Source organism: Lycorma delicatula, chromosome 6, assembly GCF_047948215.1.
Source record: "Lycorma delicatula isolate Av1 chromosome 6, ASM4794821v1, whole genome shotgun sequence".
Lineage (NCBI taxonomy): Eukaryota > Metazoa > Arthropoda > Insecta > Hemiptera > Fulgoridae > Lycorma > Lycorma delicatula.
In genome coordinates, this window is record NC_134460.1 from 121,541,282 (window position 1) to 121,561,689 (window position 20,408).

General features: G+C 31.0%; 1 protein-coding gene across 1 annotated transcript in view; it reads right to left on the reverse strand.

Annotated features, from left to right (window-relative positions):
- Nucleotides 1-19,307: 19,307 nt before the first annotated feature.
- l(3)72Dn (UTP4 small subunit processome component l(3)72Dn) overlaps nucleotides 19,308-20,408 on the reverse strand; it is a 57,978-nt gene continuing 56,877 nt past the window's right edge. Inside the window, exon 16 of the mRNA XM_075368454.1 lies at nucleotides 19,308-19,865. Coding sequence (XP_075224569.1) covers nucleotides 19,746-19,865 — 120 coding nt within the window. The 3' untranslated portion in view covers nucleotides 19,308-19,745. The remainder of the gene's footprint in view (nucleotides 19,866-20,408) is intronic.

Consider the following 20,408-nt stretch of genomic DNA (forward strand, 5'->3'; position numbering starts at 1 on the left):
CATGTATGTGATCAAATCGATAGAACTGTGTTTTTTTGAATTTTAAGCCATCTACTGAACTTTGCCAATCTCCATGTCAGACTGATAGCATTTCAACCTTTTATCCGGGGATCTCAACATCCAATTTCGGTCAGGCATGATATTTTTCATATGGTACAAAATTCAGTTTCCATATTCCCACTTACAAGCCTCAATTCTTCTGTGGTAAATTAATTCATTCATAAACAATATGAGTGGAGAGACGTAATAAACTTAATCTGTTTACTTTTTTTGTTATTACCGTTTTTTTAATACTTCAAATTGGATAGATTCAATTTTTATGAAATTCTGTTCGATGACTTCTGAATTTGGATCATTGGGCCATTAACTTTGGTTACAACTGATCAAGGAGTTGGAAGTTACAGTCATCATAAAATTTTACTTAAAAAGTAGAATATTTTTTTTTTACTCACATTTTACTTGAATTTTCTACTTCATTTACCTTCCAGATAATATTTTAGTAATAACCAGAGGATAACAGGGGATATTTCATAAGCCGGGAACAGGGCCAACATTAGCGTTTTTACTGCAGTAGGCAAACCCAAAAAATGCCGCCCCCAAGCTTCAAAAAAACTTAAAATTTTTCAAAAAACACAGAATTATAAAAGAACCATGTTAACCAGAAAAATTACCTACAATTGAATTAAGACAATAATATAATACAGATTTACGGAAAACTGTTTTACTGAAAAACAAAATTTACATTTTTAATTAGCTAATGACAACGAACTTAGAAACTAAAATTAGTAGCTACTATTTTCAGAGATAATTTATTAAATATACTTTTAAAACAATAAACTTAACTAGTACAATAATAATATTGTACGGATAAATAACATTATTTTCTAGATTCAAGTAATCGAAATATATTTTTGTGGGTTGTTTTTTTTTTGCGCTCTAGTTCAGGTGGTTTTGCCGCCGTATGCAGCTGCCTACCTTGCCTACCGTCTAAGGCCAGTCCTGCCAGGAAAGTTACGCAACTTGTAACTTTGTTTTTTATTAATACTGTAATCACGATTTTGAATGGTCATCATGTAGAATTGTTATTGAAAAATAAAACCTTACGAAAGCTTTTTACAATCTTTTTTTATAGCTAAAATAAATGTGTAGATAGAAAAAATGTATTTATTCATGAGATTACAAATACGACTTTAGATCAAGATTTAGAGAAGTATAAAATACTATTATTATCAAACAGCTTATAAACAAACTCAGATTTACGATAATAATTATTTGTATGATAAGAAAGTACAGTTAGTCGTTTTAATTTTAAGTAATCATTTTAATACGTACTCCTCTTTTTTTTTGCTGTACGCTGCATATACTACCGTAAATATCCAAAGTGTGGTATATAACACACTTGGTCTAAATTGACACTTTGTGTTTGTATACTTTGTCTAGATTGACAGTTGCAAAATTAGCTTGCGCACCGTACACGGATTTTAGTCTCATATTGATGATATAAATTCCAAGTTTAATGATAAATAAACTTGTATACCTTAATCAATCCAAACAGAATTGTAATACAAATTGTTTTGTTTTGACTATGAACTTGCATCCAGTGAAATAAAACTATTTAGATAAAACAAAAAACTTGATTATGAGTAATTACCGGTATTAGAAAATTATACTCTAATTTGAAAAATCTACAACGTGACTTATCATCTACATGATCTAATCATCTACACTTATCAGAAGATGTTCTTTGTTGTTTTTCTTACGTATAGGCTATTCTTATTTAATTCGAAGACATTTTTATCGATCATTTTGTAATAATTTTACGATCAGTTTTCATTCTGACAACGATCATACAGTAAGTAAAATTTCGTGTACAGTTTTCGAGTGAAAAAGAGACTGCGTTCGTTCACTGTTACAGAAAAGTTACTTGTTATTGCTTACGCAAAGGAACGTGGAAATCGTGCTACAGACAGAAAATTTAATTTAGAAGAGTCTTGCCTTCGTGATTGATGAAAGAAAGAAACGAATTTCTCGTAGCCAGTAAAAAAAAGACAGCAGCATTTTAGCGGAAAAACACGAAATATTCGGATATAGAAGAAATCTTACAACGCATATATGGAATGTAGGTCATTTGGATACGCAATTTACACAAAAATGTGTCGGATGAAAGCCCTGGAAATCCTGAAGAATTAAATATCGGTAGGGATAAATTTAACGTCAGTCTTAACTGCTTACGCCGATTTCTTTGGCGATAGTTTTTTTCTTTTTGAAGAAGGATGACAATAGCACAGCAGAAGTATACGAAGATAAACTGACAAATCTTCAAAGATATGTCATAAATTTACGAAAAAGGTACAATTATTACCTAGATCAAATTGGAAATGCCTACCGGACACTAATGACTTGAATCGGCATCGACAACTATAATTAAAGTTAGTTGTATAATTAAAGTTAGTAATTCAGTTAGGATCTGAAGAGTGTTCAGATCCTAACTGCCGGTTACGAAAAACAACGTTGCTCAGAGATGTTGACAATTTTTTTCCGATGTAAAAAAATTATTCCCGTATATAATTTTTAAAAGACAACGACAAAGATAAATAATGTATTAGTACTGGACCGGAATCAAATGGGTCTAGGATCGTCAATCCAGGCGTTTTATTATGGACAGATTCCTTACTTGGATCGGACAGTTTTAGAGTTCATACGACCGGTGATATAAAGTGAAAACTGATTGCTGGAAAGTGGTGATCAAGTTATTATTCCTGGCGGAATGACATATTCTATTCTTCAACTTCTAGGTATCTACATAAACCGACCATTTAAAACCAATCTCTGTAAACTACTACAATACGGTCAACACGAAACATAAGACTAAATCATCTGGTAAAATTAAGAAACCGTCTTTGATACAGATTTGTAAATGGATTATTGCGGTTAGGTTAGAAATACAGAATGATTTGATTAAAAAATCGTACAAGAAATGTATTTTGAACGCTCTTGATGCAATGAGGATGATTATTATTTGTGGTAAAGTGGTTACGAACGTAAATGCAATTACTACGGATGACGGAAACTCGAGTACTGATTACATTAATTAAGGTCTACTAATTAAGGTCAACTATTATAATTCCTGGGCTTTTAATTTAGTATTTACATTATAGACTGATTTACTGATATTATTCACATAATAAATACTGTTATACATTTAATCTTCTATGGTGATAAAATGCAAAAAAAAGTAATATGTTTTTGTTTTTACTTTTTTCATTTATCTAAACTTGGATATGGTCTTGCTTGGGTAGGCGTTGTACAAGGATGTAGTATTACGACAGAAATTAAATCTGAACCGACTAAAACAAAAATCAATAAAAATGAACTTCGATGGATTTTTTTGAATTGAAATAAACTTGTATGGTTTATATTGGTTAAAATAAAGTTTATTAATTTTGAAAAAATATGAAATATAATTTATAAATATATATATAATATTAATAAAAATGTTTTTATTTATTATCGTTATTGGGGAAAAAAACATTTCAGAAATTTAATATTTCACAGATAAAATTGAGATTTTTAGATTACTGTTCGTTGTTTTATGTGAAACAAACATGGAATCAAACAATAACAAATCCCCCAATCACAGGTTGGAATTCAATACAAACAAGTATAAAAGTAAACGTAAACACCAGCCGTGGTTAGGGTAGGAATAGAAAATTATAAAAATGGAAAAATATAATAAAAAAAAGAAAATAACAAAATATCAAATATTGTTGATTAAAATGGATTATGTTTTATGTATATTAAAATAATTTTTTTTGTCATAAATTTATTTAATAATACTAATATATTTTCTGATCACTAAAGGTAATATAATTTGAATTATTATCTTGCAATTATTAAACAGGAGATATTTTAACTATTTTATTTCATGCGATCCATGACGTGTTATAGAACTGATACTTTCCATTGTTAAAATAATTTATTACTACTCTGTATGTTCGTAAAAACGTACACGTTCGTATTTTTTATTTATGAAAATTTTGTTGTCTAAGTTTTAGATGTATTACAGAAAAGGTTTATCTTTATTACAAAAACAAAGTAAATTTCCTTTCAAGTTGGTTCTTTCAAACAAAAGGTTAAGTAAATCCAGTTACAGTGAAAAACTTGATCTTTCAACTCGAGTCATAGATTAACCGTTAACTGAATTTCGATGGTCAAATACCAAAAACATGGACACTCGCATAAAGTTAAATATACTTCGGTTTTGATACGTTTCATATAATAGCCGTATAGAATTAGAGTGTACTTTTTTAAGAATTCAGAGATATCCAAGTGTTAATGAAAAAGCTCCGCGATTGGTAGGTCAAAACAGCCTAATGAGAGACGTATTTCACCGATTATGAACAGCAATCGATCCAAGACCGTGCGCCACTCTAGCGGATCACATGTTCCCCCATCACTGCTGTCCGGCAGATAATACATAAAGAATCTGCCTCTACGGCCGGAACAGAGCGCGCCATCGATGGTAGTACGACAGCGTGGAGAAAATGCTGATGATAACGGACTGCAAGTTCAACGTACAGGAGCTCCGCCACTTTACCACTATCAACTTCTACGAAGATCTTGTAAACTGCTGGTGAGCACAGTCGATTCGTTTTAGAATCTTTTTACTATTAAAATCGATCATCCTAGTCGGTATTCCGACTCCAAAAACCTGACATCGAGTCAAAATTCTTCTCTATTGAATCAATTCAGGGTTAAGATTTTCCGGTTGGCTCTGTCGCCATTTTTGTCAACTCCGAGAGCTCGCACACCGAATGCTTGTTGTAATAGTCATCTATTTTGATTTATCCCAGCCTTCCTCAACCGTCACTATTGACTACCTTTTCAGCCATGTTACTTAATGGCTTTAGAATGTTACTTAACATTCAAAGTGACCTCCGATATACCACATATCCGAGGATGAGTATAAGAGATTGATAATGAATAACATCATTGTTCAAATAAACGAATCTTAATTTATTGAATTTTTTTGTTAAAGCATCGTATAAACACAGTATAACATGCTTGCTAACCTTTACTAGTGAGTGAACGTAGGTTAAGTTTAATTAAATTATATTTATAATTTTATATATTTATTTATTTTCTTATTTCAATGCAGCGTGTCAGTGGCCCAATCTAAGAACTAACTAACTACAGTGGCAGATTGCCTACTACATTAACACCATTTTGTATCTTCCTAAAGGACATTCAGTCCTGCGTTGGCTACAATTGCTAAGCCAAACATCATATTTAGCCACACCAAACACACTATAAATGTCTTAATTATGAATCAATGGAAAAGAATATTTGATAAATTTGGCATTAACTGCCCTTATATTAATGGTATATTTAGAGTGTTGGAATTCAGTTAACAGTACTGATTAGGAGTGTTCAGTTTGATGTATGAAATCATTTGTCATAATGTTAATGATTGCAAAAACAATATATACTGAGGCATTATATATAAAAAAAAAAAAAAAACTGTAATAAAACTTCTGTTATGTTAAAGCACTTCTGTTATGTTATGTTAAAGAAATACCATGCACTACAGCCAATATGTGTGTGTAAAAAGTATCATTAACCAAAAAGATTCAAATATTTACATTTGTACTGCAGGACCCAAAGATATTGAGAAATATAAATATTTGTAAGCCATTAAAATTTTTTATCAATAGTCATTACCTTCTCAATATGATTTTGGCAAAAGTTCACACTCTTATTACATCCTTTTGTAGCTATGAAAATAAACTGTTGAAATCCTATAATATACATTTTTTTTATATATATTTTTTCTTTATTTAATAAATTTTATTGGATTTATTTTGTTTAGATAAGATGTTTATACGAATTATTTATTTTAATTTTTTAGCAACAACAGATGAACACTGAATTAGAGTTGCTTATGAAAAATGAATTTTGTGATGTGTGAAAATACTATGCCTGACTTGAATTCAGAAACTTCAAGATGAAAGGATGATGCTATCAATCTACCAATTATAATGGTAAGTGTTTACAAACACAGACATATACCTTATTTGCTTTAAAAATGCGTATAAAGACACTTAAGTTTTTTATTTTTATTTTATAAAAAATATTAAATTCTTTAACATAATAATACTATAAATAGAAAATAATAATACAATTGTTCTTTTAAATTACTTGTAATATCACATTTAAGCAAAATGTACAAAGAAGTTCAGTTAAAACTTGGTTGATATTTTTAACTAAAGTCGAGAAAAGTTATACTTTTTTTTTTGAACGCATTAACTTATATTCTTTTCACTAGTACTGGTTTCTCCACTTACTTCACCTCACGGAACTCAAAATGCTTTAAAAGAGTTGATGTCATTTTATCTATACATAATACAACAGTAACCAGGAAAATACAAAAAAGTTTCTCTGTTAAAAAGTTTGTAAAAGTGGTAAAGTTTTACATATAAAGTTATATTTAAAGAGTGGGTTACATTGATGCTTTTGCTAGTACTACTAAATTGTGGCGATTGTAATGCAGGTTGCTTTTTATTTAAATATTTTAATAAATTACAGACTTGTATGTGACTGTGCATATACACATGTTGTAGTATCATCAAAAAATACCATTATACAATGCTACTTAATAAAAAACTATAACTGCAAACAACTAACTCATTATTTGGTTGAGGTTAGAATTATTGACAATCAACTGGTATCACAATCCTTTTGTGATACTGAATGACAGTCCGAATCCAAATACAGGAACATATTTTATTTTATTTTTTATTTATTTTTTTGGAGGGGTAATTTTAAGAATTAGCAGCATAATTCGTTTAGAGGGAATCAATAAACAGAAATGTTTATGAAACAACTGCATTACTGTAATTGATCAAACAGATTGAAAAATTTTCAGTTAATCAAAAAGAAACCTTTATTATAGGAAAAAAGTTCTATTACTCCAAATACCAATAGCCTCATCAGTTTAACTAAATTAGATCACTTCTTTCTTGACCTTCCAAAATCTTCCTGGGCTTAAACATAACAGCTTAATTAAAAGAATACTGAAACTAGTAGGTAAAAAACTTTCAGCATCTTTCATATACCTTTTGTCACGTTATTTCTTACAAGCAGTTTGTAATTGAAACTTCAAACATTACCTCCTTTTTCTTCTTTCTTTTTCCTGTTTAGCCTCCAGTAATTACCTTTCAGATAATTCTTCAGAGGATGAATGAGGAGATGATATGTATGAGTGTAAATGAAGTGTAGTCTTGTACAGTGTCAGTTCGACCATTCCTGAGATGGATGGTTAATTGAAGCCCAACCACCAAAGAACACCGGTATCCACGATCTAGTATTCAAATCCGTGTAAAAATAACTGACTTTACTAGGACTTGAACGCTGGAACTCTCGACTTCCAAGTCAGCTGATTTGGGAAGACGCGTTCACCACTAGACCAAGCCGGTGGGTCAAACATTACCTTCTGTGATTCCAAATCTTTACATAGAAACAAGACAAACCAAGCATTTTATAAAATACTAATTTTTCAAAAAGAATACAATAAAAAGGTTAGCGGCCTCCGTGGCACGAGTGGTAGCGTCTCAGCCTTTTACCTGTAGGTCCTGGGTTCGAATCCCGGTCAGGCACGGTTTTTTTTCACACATGCTACAAAACTCTCATCCCATCCTCTGTGAAAAGAATTGCTTGACTGCGGACCCGAACATTAAACAAATAAAAAGGTTAGCAGAAGAGTTGTTATCCAAGGGCTGTCCAGAAAGTAACTTACGTTTTGAAATAAAAAACCAACCAAATAAAAAAAAGACATTTTATTATATCCATTTGAAAGGGACAATCGTAAACTAGTTTTCTACATAGTCGCCATTTAAATTGAGGCACTTTTCATAACGATGCACAAGCTTTTCAAAATATGCTGCTTAGATTTTTGGCACCCATCTTGCACATAAATGTGATAACCAAACTTCCCTGACACAATTTCATGCAGTAAACTTTGTGAAATTTGAGGGAAATCAAGTGAGTTCTGTAATTGTAATGAGGTGATTTTCACAAATTTTATTGTTGATTTTCATCATCAGTTTTTCAGTCACAAAGCTTGGCCGACCACTATGGTCCTCATCATGAACATTGGTGCAGCCATTTTTAAATTGAATGCACCACTGCCTCACTCCACCTTCACTCATTATTTCATCTCCGTACACTGCACAAAGTTGCAATTTCAGTTGGTTTCAGAGGTTTTTGCCAGTAAAAACCTAATCACTGAACGCACCTCACAACTCGCAGGATTTTCTATTGAAGCGAATTTCAATAGAAAATAGAATTTCTGTCTGAATAGAAAAGCAAATAATTCACAACAAACAAAGTAGAAAAAATCACAGTCAACATGCTTTAACAGTACTCAGTACATGTGTACTGAGTATAGAAACGTTTTGACGCTAAGATGGTGGCTCTATCCCCAACCATCTCCACGCTAGGCATAAATGTAAGTTACTTTCTGAACCGCCCTTGTACCTTTCCAGAAGAAAATAAATTTAAAACTTATTCTTAAAAAAATTTATTTTATTTTCAAATAAAATTATAATTTCTAATCCTATTGTACGAGTTCTGAAAATAGGAGACAAATACATCCCCTAACCACATTTTCCAAAATTTTATGTTTAATTTAAAGCAAAAAATTAAAGAGGTCAAATGTTTCATTATTAATGTAAAATTTTGAATTTTTGAGTGATATAAGTGAAAAATTACAACATACTCAATGAAAAGTTCCTTTGAGAGGAAATGAATATTTTGTAATCTTTTATCTTTACAATGATGCTGATTCATCATGATTCTTAAACATGTTAATATTATAATTACAGTACAGTTTTACAAAAAAAGTTACTAACATGTATAATAAGCAATTGTTCTAAGTGTTCCTGTGTGATTATTTTAATGGATTGTTACTTCTGACTAAGGTATTCTAAAAAAATTAAACTCTTATAACAGGTAATGAAAATTTACCGGTCAGAAAATTAGTACAAAATTTTACATGATTAATGCTTTACATTTTGACTAAGATTAAACAGAATACTTTTAAATTCAATTAACATGAATAAATTTTCATCTGGATTTAAACTAAGATATTATTGTATCACAGATAAGTTCTTTCTATAGTAAATTTTAATGTTAATTACTCATCTAACAGACAGCTGGATGAAATTTGATTTTCTTCTTTAACTGATGAAAATAAGTAGATTTTACTAGTTTTTTTTTATAAAAGATTTCTGATATTTTTTCTTAAGTTAATTTATCTTAATACCATCTTAAATACACCCTAAAAAATTAGCAAAGCTTATTTGTAGGATTATTTGTATTTTTTTCTCACCAAGAAAATCTTATAAATTTTTCTCTGAATTAAATTACTGAAATTTTTATTGCATCCATCCTTAGCACATAATCGTGTGTTTGCATGTTGTATGTATGTGTACTAGGGTATACATGTATTTATTTTTACAACGCAGATTCTGTGTCTGAATAGATGTCATTGTTTTACCCCACAATTTATATACACTTATATTTATTACTTGTATTATTAAGGACGGTCACAAAGCAAACTTCGTTTGAACTAGGGGTTACTGAATATAGTAGGTAGCAAATAGACCCTAATGAAACTTGTCAGGAAATATGACCATCTCACCATTTCTATCACCCTTTTTGGTATACTGCATTACATTTACCCTCCCATCAGACATTAACCACCCTACCAGCAATATCCTGTACATCTTCTAGCATAACCCTCAATGTGTTAACAATATCATGACAGTTATTTAGTAACTTTGCTAAGTAATCAATATGTTGAGGGTTGTACTATAACTAATATTTTGTTTTATTCAAGGTTACATTACCATCATGAAATAATAGCTGACTTAATCAAAAGAACTTAAGGAAGTAAATTTTATTTTATTTATTTATTTATTAATATTTTTAAATAATATTAAATACAAATATAAAAAATTATAATCATATTAAATAGTATTGTAATAAATTAAATTTGCATTTATAACATAAGCAGAAGTTCAGCATTACCTGATAATTTATAAGCACCTCAGACACCATTAATTGGACACTTTAAATAAATACTGTTAGAAAACAGTTTCCATGGACAAACCCATAGAAAAAAATTGACACCACACCCGTCTATGGTAACAAACCACATCCTGTCCGATTGATCCAAGATACCTGTGTATTTTCATAATTCAAGCTAGGTATATATATGGATCAATCGGGCAGGACATGGTTTGTTACCATAGATTGGTGTGGTGTCAATTTTTTTATGGGTTTGTCCATGGAAACTGTTTTCTAACAGGATTTATTTAAAGTATATATATATATATATATATACATATGAGGTCTGTAAATAAAGTAATGAGACTGGTTCAGAAAAACTTTTTATTTACAATCCAATTATACATGGACTCTATCACATTAGAAATAGTTCCACACAACATTTCAAACGGTTTTCCCAATCTTCATAGCAGCATTGGAACTCAGAAACCAGAATAACCTTCAGATGGTTGGTTACATTTTTTTAAATGTTTTCTACTGTTCCAAAATGGTGTCCTTTGCAATGGTTTTTTACAGTCAGGAACAGGAAAAAGTCGCCCATTCAAGTCAGGTGAATAAGGTGGTTGAGGAACTACAGGAATGTTTTTCTTTACAAAAACTCATTAATTGAGAGTGCAGTGTGACAAGGTGCATTGTCATGATGCAGCATCCAGTTGTCTTTGATGGCTGGTCTCACACGGGCAAATCTTTTTGCACTCTTTCAAGAATTTCTCAGTAAACATACTGATTTAAAGTCTGTCCTCTAGGTAAAAACAACTTATGGACAATGCCATTACTATCAAAGAAACAAAACATTAGCATGGTTTTGATTTTTGATTTGCTCATTTTTGCTTTTTTGGGATGCAGAGTTTGAAGTGTGCCACTCCTTGCTCTGGCGTTTTGTTTCTGGTTCATACTTGGATATCCAAGATTCATCATCATAATAACATTTTTTTAGAAAATCAGGATCAGTTTCAATTCATCCTAGAAGAATGGCATACACGGCACACTTCCACCCTGATATTTTTCTGTTCAACACTTAGGATTTTTGGGACCAATTTTGCACAAACTTTTTTCATATCCAATTTGTTTGTCAAAATTTGATGGACTGTGGTACGCTTCAAATTCAATTGTTCTGCAGTCATTTTGACAGTTAATCGCCAGTCATACTATATCAAATCTCTGATCATTCGCTCAACATTGTCATCACTTTTTGACGTTAATGGTCTTCCAGTGCATGGATTATCTACAACTGATTCCCAGCCATCTGAAAATGCTTTAAACCACCTAAATACTTGGGCTCGTGACAGAGCATCATCTCCGTACACCCTTTTCAACTTTTAAAAAGTTTCAGAAGCATTCTCACAAAGTTTAACACAAAACTTGATTGCATAACATTGCTCATAATTAGTATTACTCATTTTTGTAATGCACACTAAAAACTAATTTCATGAAAAGTTTATTTAACATCTCACACAGCAACAGTAGACTAAAAATATTATTACCTAATATAAATCAGCTGTTAATAAAACCATATGCTTACTAGTAATTTTACAGTGTTAGCACTTGGCTGCCAAAAAAAATAATCTCATTACTTTATTTACAGACCTCGTACATACACTGTCTAATGGTACTGTATAATATAACATGAATACTATATATATAAAGAAAGAATAGAGATGGGACACAGTGGGATTGCCTGACCCTTTTTATTTTAAAATAAATGACTTCATACATATGTTTACAAGTATTTTAACAGCAAAGATTGGATGATGAATAAAATGTAGTTTACAATTTTATTCATTAAAAATGAATAAATAGTAGTTTACTATTTTTTCTACGATTGATTTCAAGGACAAAATTTTCCTTTAATCAAATTTCTATTTTTAGAACTTTCTAGGGTGCATGGAAATTAATGTTTAACATTCTTTAGGTGTCATGTGTATTTAATTAGAGATAAAATGTATAAGACTTGTTTAAGATCACAAAGACCACCATGAGTTACTGAAGGATTTGAGCCTGCATTTATTGAACATTTAGAAAATTAAAAATAAAAATTATATGTTGAAATATAATTATTAGCATTTGATCTAAACTTTACTTCTAAGCAAAACACTCCCAAAATTACTAATACAGTCTCAGATTATTTTTTATTGAATACAGACAGTACGAGAATTGTTTGATTTCAATAGAAGAGCTGTAACATTCATTTGTTATTTACACCTTATATGCTAGTTTTTATTTTTATGACATGGTTCATTCAGTCAGAGTTGCTTTCTCTGGTAGTAATGAAAATTACTATGTGTAGGGAGGAATTAGGATGAGGGTATTGCTTGTGGGCTCTATTAAATGTCATCTACATTTTGATGATCTATTTTGCTGATATTTAGCAGTATGTGACTTTGTAAAGAAGGCAACAGCAAATAATTTCACTGTTCTCTTTCAATAAGCTTGGCATGAGATACTTGTAATTCTTAAGAATGATTGTACTATTACTGTGAATAGTCTGTCTTGTTTCAGACATGTCTGCTTTAAACATGTAATTGTGATATCTAATGGACAGTTTTGAAGGTTTACATTGCATCTTATTTGGTTAAATCTCCCTCCATTAAGAAAGTACATTTATAGTAGAGAATTGAGGAAAATTAAGAGGCAGGTTGTGTATGTTTGTAGTAGCACTAGCAATAAAGCCTGTTTGAAACAAAAATTAATTAGTGCTAGAATACATAATATATTATATTTCACCCGTATCCTGTACAATATATTATTTTCTTTGACAGAAAATGCATAACATGTAAGTGGCTACTGGTTTTTCTAAAGATCCTAACTTTAGTTTCAATTTAAAAATAGTCCTTCCCATCTCTGAAGATGTTGGAATAGTGATATTTCTTAATTTAAATTCCTTACATTAGTCATTAACTTAAAATTTTAATTTGTATCTGCACTCTAATACATTGTAATTTGGTTAAATTGGAAAATCTTTTTAAAAACAAAATTTTTTATAAATATTTTTCTGAAATCAGAAGTAACTTGCCTTGCTCTAACCTGTGGATGATTTGAACTTTTATATCATCAAATCTTTATACTCTTGACAATGCAACATAAAGCTGTCCTAACACCAGTTTGGGAAAATAAATGCCTACTTTACCTTGCAATTTATTGATTGTTATTGGAAATGAAAATTTTATAAGATATTGTTTTCTTTTTACTATACAGGGAAGGTTGGTATTGGTAGGTGCAAGATCGACTTGGGAAATGAAAAACATTTCACATGACAACAAACTGGTTATTACTTCCTTATTAATTTGGTTTTAGTTCTTTGACAACCTTTTTCCATTGCACAAACCTTGATCTATATTAAATTTTTCTCAAAAGTATGATGATAGTTCCTATCTTTAATTTCAATTCATGAACAGGGGCATTCCTGAAGAAGTTTGCGCATCTAGAAATTCCACTGGATACTCTTCAGTATTTTCTCCACTATCAGAATCAATGGAGTCGAAACTTAAATTTATATTTTTTTAAGATATAAAAAATTCACATTTAAGTGTCTACATCTGAATGTTTGGGACAAAGAATGGCTTTTTTAGCAACTGAATAACTATGAAACTTTTAAGTATCGCCAAATATTATTTTGGCTCTGCAGTATGTCTGAAAAGTTCCCGAACTAACTGAAATAAAAGTACACTCACATCAACCCTCTACATAGAATCCTACTCTAGTTATACACTCATGGCAGCGCCGATAGAGTCTCTCAAACACTGAAGAAATTATTTTATGGAATTGCCTTAAACTGTTTGATGCAAACCCTTTGGATGGCCAGAATGTCGACGAAAAAGCGGCCTTGAATTCAACTTGAATTTTGGGAACAGAAAATAGTCTGCTAGATGGTGATTTGATGGCTGATGATTTGTGTTGTAATAACATGTTAAAACTGTTGCCATGAGTGCCAGGGCATTGTGTGCAAGAGAGTCCAACTGGCCAGATCCTGGTATTCAGGCTGAATTCGATGAATGCGATGCATCAGACGTTTCATCACTTCCAAATAAATCTATTCGAATTTAGAATTCACAGTTTGACCAGTTGGGATAAATTCATGCTGAATCATGCCCTTTGAGTCGAAGAATGCAATCAACATCATTTTCACGCTTGATTTTTGTTGCCTGACTTTCGCCGGTCTTTGTGCTCCAGAACTCAACCAAACAGGGGACTGATGCTTCATTTGCGGATCATACATAAGCACTAATTTTCATTCCTAGTTACAATTGTTTGTAAAAAATTTGGGTCAGCTATCAGCAGTTTCAACAAAGTCTTGAGCGCAAGAAAGACGCACCTGTTTTTGTTCTTTGGTCCAGAAGTGTGGAACAAAACAAGAGCACACCTTTCGGTTGTTTCATTTTTTCTGTTAGAATTGCACTTACTGCATCATTACCAATATTTAGCTCTTCTGCTATGTTTAGCCCTTCTGTTGTTCGATAAGGAGCGCGAGCACGTTCACAACGTTTTCATCATGAACAGCTGTTGACGGCCTCCCGTTTCATTTATCGTCATCCAATGAATCTCTACCATCTTTAAACCACTTCCACCATGTACATGTAGAAATCCGGCTTCACCACTGAATGCTTGCTGTATCATAGAATAAGTTTCAATGAAAGATATTTGAAGTCAAACACAACATTTTATTGTGCTTCTCTATTTCATGTCACAAACTCTCACAAAGTCACATGAACACAATGTACGCAGCCGAATATAACTCGAAACTGGAGTGACGAAACGTGACAAAATTTTGTATACACTCATCAGACATCATACTACATAGTTCCTTGGTTGCCTAAGAGATGGCACTACTTGTATCGACTACAGAAATTTAGTCGGTAATTTTTCAGACCTACTGTGTATATATATGTACGTCAAATAAAATATGGGGAGTTATTTCTATCACTTCCTCTAATAAACCATCAGTTATTCCATGGTTACCAATTCCAAGTCCTAACAGCCACTTGCTGAAAGTGGGTTCAACTGAGCAAACATTATTTTTAAACCCTAATATTTAAAAATTTCCTCACATTAATGGAATTTAATGTTTACTTCGACTGTTTTTGTTCTGTCATCAAGACTGACAACAGGAAAGTTTACCTAAAATCACATCCAAGTAAAATTACCTTACTCCCAAAAGGTTTTTGATTTTTTGTAATTTCTTTCAGTAGTCGATCAATTGCAGTTAAAGCAAAACTGGGAGCCATTGAAGCTTCATCCCAAATAATGGCTTTACTTGATCAAATTAATTCTCTACCAAAAGAATTAAACTTATTATTTGAGTGGAGGTTTCAGTTAAAAGTGGTACTAATTTGAACTGACTGAAATATGTTTTTCCACATTACTGCAGATAAGAAGCAATTCCTGTTGATGCAAAAAGTAAAGCAATAGTTTGTTCTCCACGAATAGTACTAAGACTGGTTTTGTAATGATGCTGAAGGATCATGCTATACCAATGACGAGACTGTTGGTTCCTTGACTGATCTTCTTATAGGCATATTACTTCATTTAGATACAAGCCAATTTAATAATATTAATCTCTCCTTTACAGATGTCTCTCATGCATCACCTGGTTCTCCTTTTCTTGGTTTTGATGATATAACTCTGTTGATTTCAGAATATTAACATAAACTACCTTTAATGAAAGATGAATTAGATCGTTTTTATAAGTCCCTCTGCAGATAGCAGATGTATAATTTTTCCCCATATATGACTATTTTCATTTAAATGATTTTGAGAGTCTTCATATTCTTCACTTGAATGTAAGGGTATTAATCATTGGTAAGATTGATGAGATAAATTTGTTTTTAGAAAGTTTACCAAGGCAGTTTAAGTTAATTTGCTTATCAGAACATCGGCCCAAAATGAAAAAATATTTTTATTGAACAATATAAATGGATATAGGCTGGTTACCAGTTATAGCAGAAATAAAGCTGTAAGAGGTGGTATATAAATCCTGTCAACTGTCAACTGATTTTGCCATGATGGAATGTTTGAATGTGAAAGATTATATAGAGAGAAATATTTTGAATGTTGGATTGTACAAATTAGAGACTTCAGTGTAATAATTATATGCTTATATAAATCCCCAATTAATCTGAAATTTGCTTTTGAAACCTTTTATGGAAACCTGGTGGAGTTATTAGGATAATACTGCCAAAAATACCTTAAGTCTGATAATATTTTGGCAGATATTATAATATTGACATTCTTTTGAACAACTGTGTATAAGCATAAAATTATTACACTGAAGGTTCAAAATTAGTCATAGCAACATTCAAAATATTTCTCTCTATATAATCTTTCACACTCTGTTAAACATCCCAACACCGTAGGGGGAAGACACCCACCTTGTGATGTTACCGGTCACCACACCACCCTCTCTCCGTTCCGAGCCCTGAGGAGCTCGTCTTTAGACCTTCTGTTTACCGGAGGTCATCTTTAAACTGATTACATCTCACAGTCATCAGCTACGCCTTGGTCGGATGTAAATGCCTTGGCAGACATTTGCATCAATAAAATACATATCAAATTTCACCTTCTCGTAGGCCTCGAACAGACATCTCCACATCCAACTTAGCACTTTGTTAAACATCATCAAAAGCATCCAAGACAAAATCAGTTGACAGGATGTACACCCCACCTCTTATAGCTTTATTTCTGTTACAACTGGCAAACAGCCTGATTCCATTTATATTGTTCAATAAATTTTTTTTTTTCATTTTGGGCCCAGTGTACTGACAGGCAAATTAAATCAGGCCATCTTGGCAAAGTCTCTGAAAACAAATTTACATCATCAATCTTACCAGACTGAGTAACACCACTTACATTCAAGTGAAGGATATGACAACCCTCAAAATCTTTAAACGAGATTTGTCACATGCAAGGCAAAATGTTATATATATATATATATAAATAACCTTATTTCTAAAAAAATTATCCATTTCATCTTTCATTAAAGCAAGTTTCTGATCATATTCTGAAAACAGCAGAGTAATATCATCTAAACCATGAAATGGAGATCCACAAGAAACATCTGTAGTGGAGAGATTAATATTCAATTCACTTATATCCAAACGAAGCAATTTAGCTGTAGGAAGACCACTCAAGGAATCAAAGAGTGTTGTCAACAGTATAGAATGACCCTTCAGTATCAATACAAAACTCAATAGGATCACTTAGGAAACTAAACTTCACATACACCACAATAAATGTTAAACAAGTACTACAATTCTTAGAAACTAAAAAAAATTAGGATTCAAATTATAGCCACTATTAAAATTACAATTCACATTTCTATCAGTCACTCTGTCGATCAGTTTTCACAACTTCTACTTAGATATATTTCCCTTTCTAGATTAAATGTAAGCCATGTGTAATATGATAAAAATCTATAAACAGATTTATAATATGATAAAATCTATAGGTGTACATCAATTAATTTTATATTATTCTGCAACGCAGCAGTTGCAATTTGATTATTTATAATAGAAATTTTACTGTTTTCAACAGAATATTCATATAAATTATACATGTATGGTAACATTGATAATATTAGATTAGCATGTTTAGAAGGAAGAATCACACTATCAGTCAAGCCACAAACTAAACTCACATCACCAATTTCACTACCATGATAATACTATTCTTACCACCAATTACAAATAAGAAATCTCTTTTATTTAAGAATTTAACATCCTATACCACAGTAAGGCACAAACAATGTAGTTCAAGGGTGCACCAGTGTATAGATAAATAAGACAGACAGCTACCTATACCAGCAAGCGACCAACCATTATTATTCCAAATATGATGCACCTGGATTTCATTTGTCCATTGTCAGATTTATTACTTGTTGTATTAGCCCTGTGGAGAATAAATTTATTAACTTTTACTTCAATGGGTGTAATAATTCCTTTGGCAACCAAAGGATTTCTTTAGTTAATCGATCAAAGTGTCTTTGTTATGATCACCTTCTAAATCAAGTTAATGCTTTGTCTCAGAATCACTATAATCTGAAATTTTCAGAGTTGGTTTTATAGTTTCTTAATTGCAATTTTATAACTACCAATGAGTCTGGCTATTTAGCACCGAAATAATGTCTTCAATTTTTAACAATCTTGTCTCAAATTCTAAACATAATTTTTTTTTTATTATACAATTTACCTTGAAGCAGTAGACTCTCAGTTTTTGGTAGTTCCCAAGGATAGATCATATTGATTAAATGCAAGCGACAGCTCATTTGCATTATTTAAGAGTTCCTACAATAACGGAAATCAAGTTAGCATAGTCCTCTGGGCCATGCTTGTCAATTAAGGATTATAATTCACTGTGTATTTGCATAGAAAAAATGCTACACCATCATCAACCACACCCTCCCAACCAACAAGATCAGAACATGCCTTTATTTTGTTACTTCCAGTGAAACTGTTTAAATCAATTTTATTATAGATGTTCTTAATATTAATAATGAAAACACATCTATTTCCAATGTTACAAACAAGAATTACTGTAGATAAAACAGTAAGTTCTATCAGATAATATCAAGGTCAGATGGGTGTTAAACCATCAGTATTTCAGTTAAATAAAACAAAATATTACTATTATATATAACACACAACTTATCACAGCAAATGTTCAAAGGGCAATTTTAATAAGTTATATCCCGATTGCAGATAGCAATTTTGTCCATATGCACTAATTAAAATAACAGTACTGTGAACAAATTAATTTCATAACATTTTTTTTTTATTTACCAGAAACACCATTAGGTATTGCTTCAGAGGATGAGATAAATTATTTGTAACGTGTATGAAAATGCCATGCCTGACTGGGATTCGAACCCTGGACCTCTGGATACATCATTATCTTGAAATATTATATCGGTTACAGAAACTATTAAATAAATATGTGTTTTAAAGATTATGTAACAAAAGAAAAGTTTAAAAACATTATAGATTTACCAATACATTAAGCACTTGCTACTAATCACCAAGACACAAAATACTTCAAGAATAATCACTTTTAACCATTTAAGATAACAATTTATTCAAGAGCTCATCACACCATTGACTGCTTCTAGTATCTCCCCTCACTTATCACCTATCCAGTATCTCACTATTATAACTTATGCAATCACTAGCTACTTCAATAAAAAATCAGACTCATTTTTTATAGTACATTAGATTGTTTCATAATCAGGATTCCAAATGATGTCATAATAAAAACAGAAACCGTATATAAATCACCGCGCCACCATATACATAATATAATCAATCAAAAATGACAATTTCCAGTTATTTTTTTATCAGTAAAAAATTTTAATTTATTTAACACATTCCAGCTAAAGTTTATTAAGAATTAAGATATTACCACCAATACTAAAAATAGGAGTAACATTAAAATTAAATTCACTTCTTTATAGTCTTACAAATATTCCTAGTTATATTAGCTATTTCACCCCTAATAAAATATATTTTTTGATTTCTGTGTGGTGTATATATATCTTAAGAGGTAATAAAAAACATTACCTTAATGATCAGTAAATATTATAGTAGACATGAATACTATACAGAATATAATTATTTTATATACCACTATTTTTACATTTTTCCAAAACTTTTCTTTTTTAATAATGGAGGTAAATTTTCGAGGAATCTAGCTGGTTGTATTTCAACTGCAATCATTTCCTTACTAGCCAAACTTCCAAAATACACCAAGTGCTATAAAGAAAAGAAAAAAATATCTATTAAAATTTCAAACAAGAAAACACTTTTAAAAATATAATCTGAATTCTCTCTACTCCTTTAAAAAAATGAATACAGTAATTTAATCTTTAATTTCAGTTCGCATATTCAAACACAGCTGTTATATATGTGACCATTGAGGTAGAAATATAAATTTTGCACAAGTACAGTATGAACAGTTAAAATTAAGTTAAAAGCTTTAGCTAATAACTATAGATCATGTCCAAGTGTAAATCAACTAACTTATAATTCGCATTCTGCAATTTAAACTTTGTTATGCTTTACCAACTACAGTTATTTACTTACTGCTTGTACTAGCATACATTTAGTTCTGTCTTTTGTCATCTTACTTCACAGTTCACTCATTTTACATTAATTTATTTTGTTTCCGAAAGTATATTGAATTAAGTGAAATAGTTTTTCTTAATTTCATGGCCTGATAGAGCAACTATCACTGTGGAATTTAGAGGTAATTGCTATAGATAAAAAAAAAACAATTATATAAGGGTTTGTTTTCTT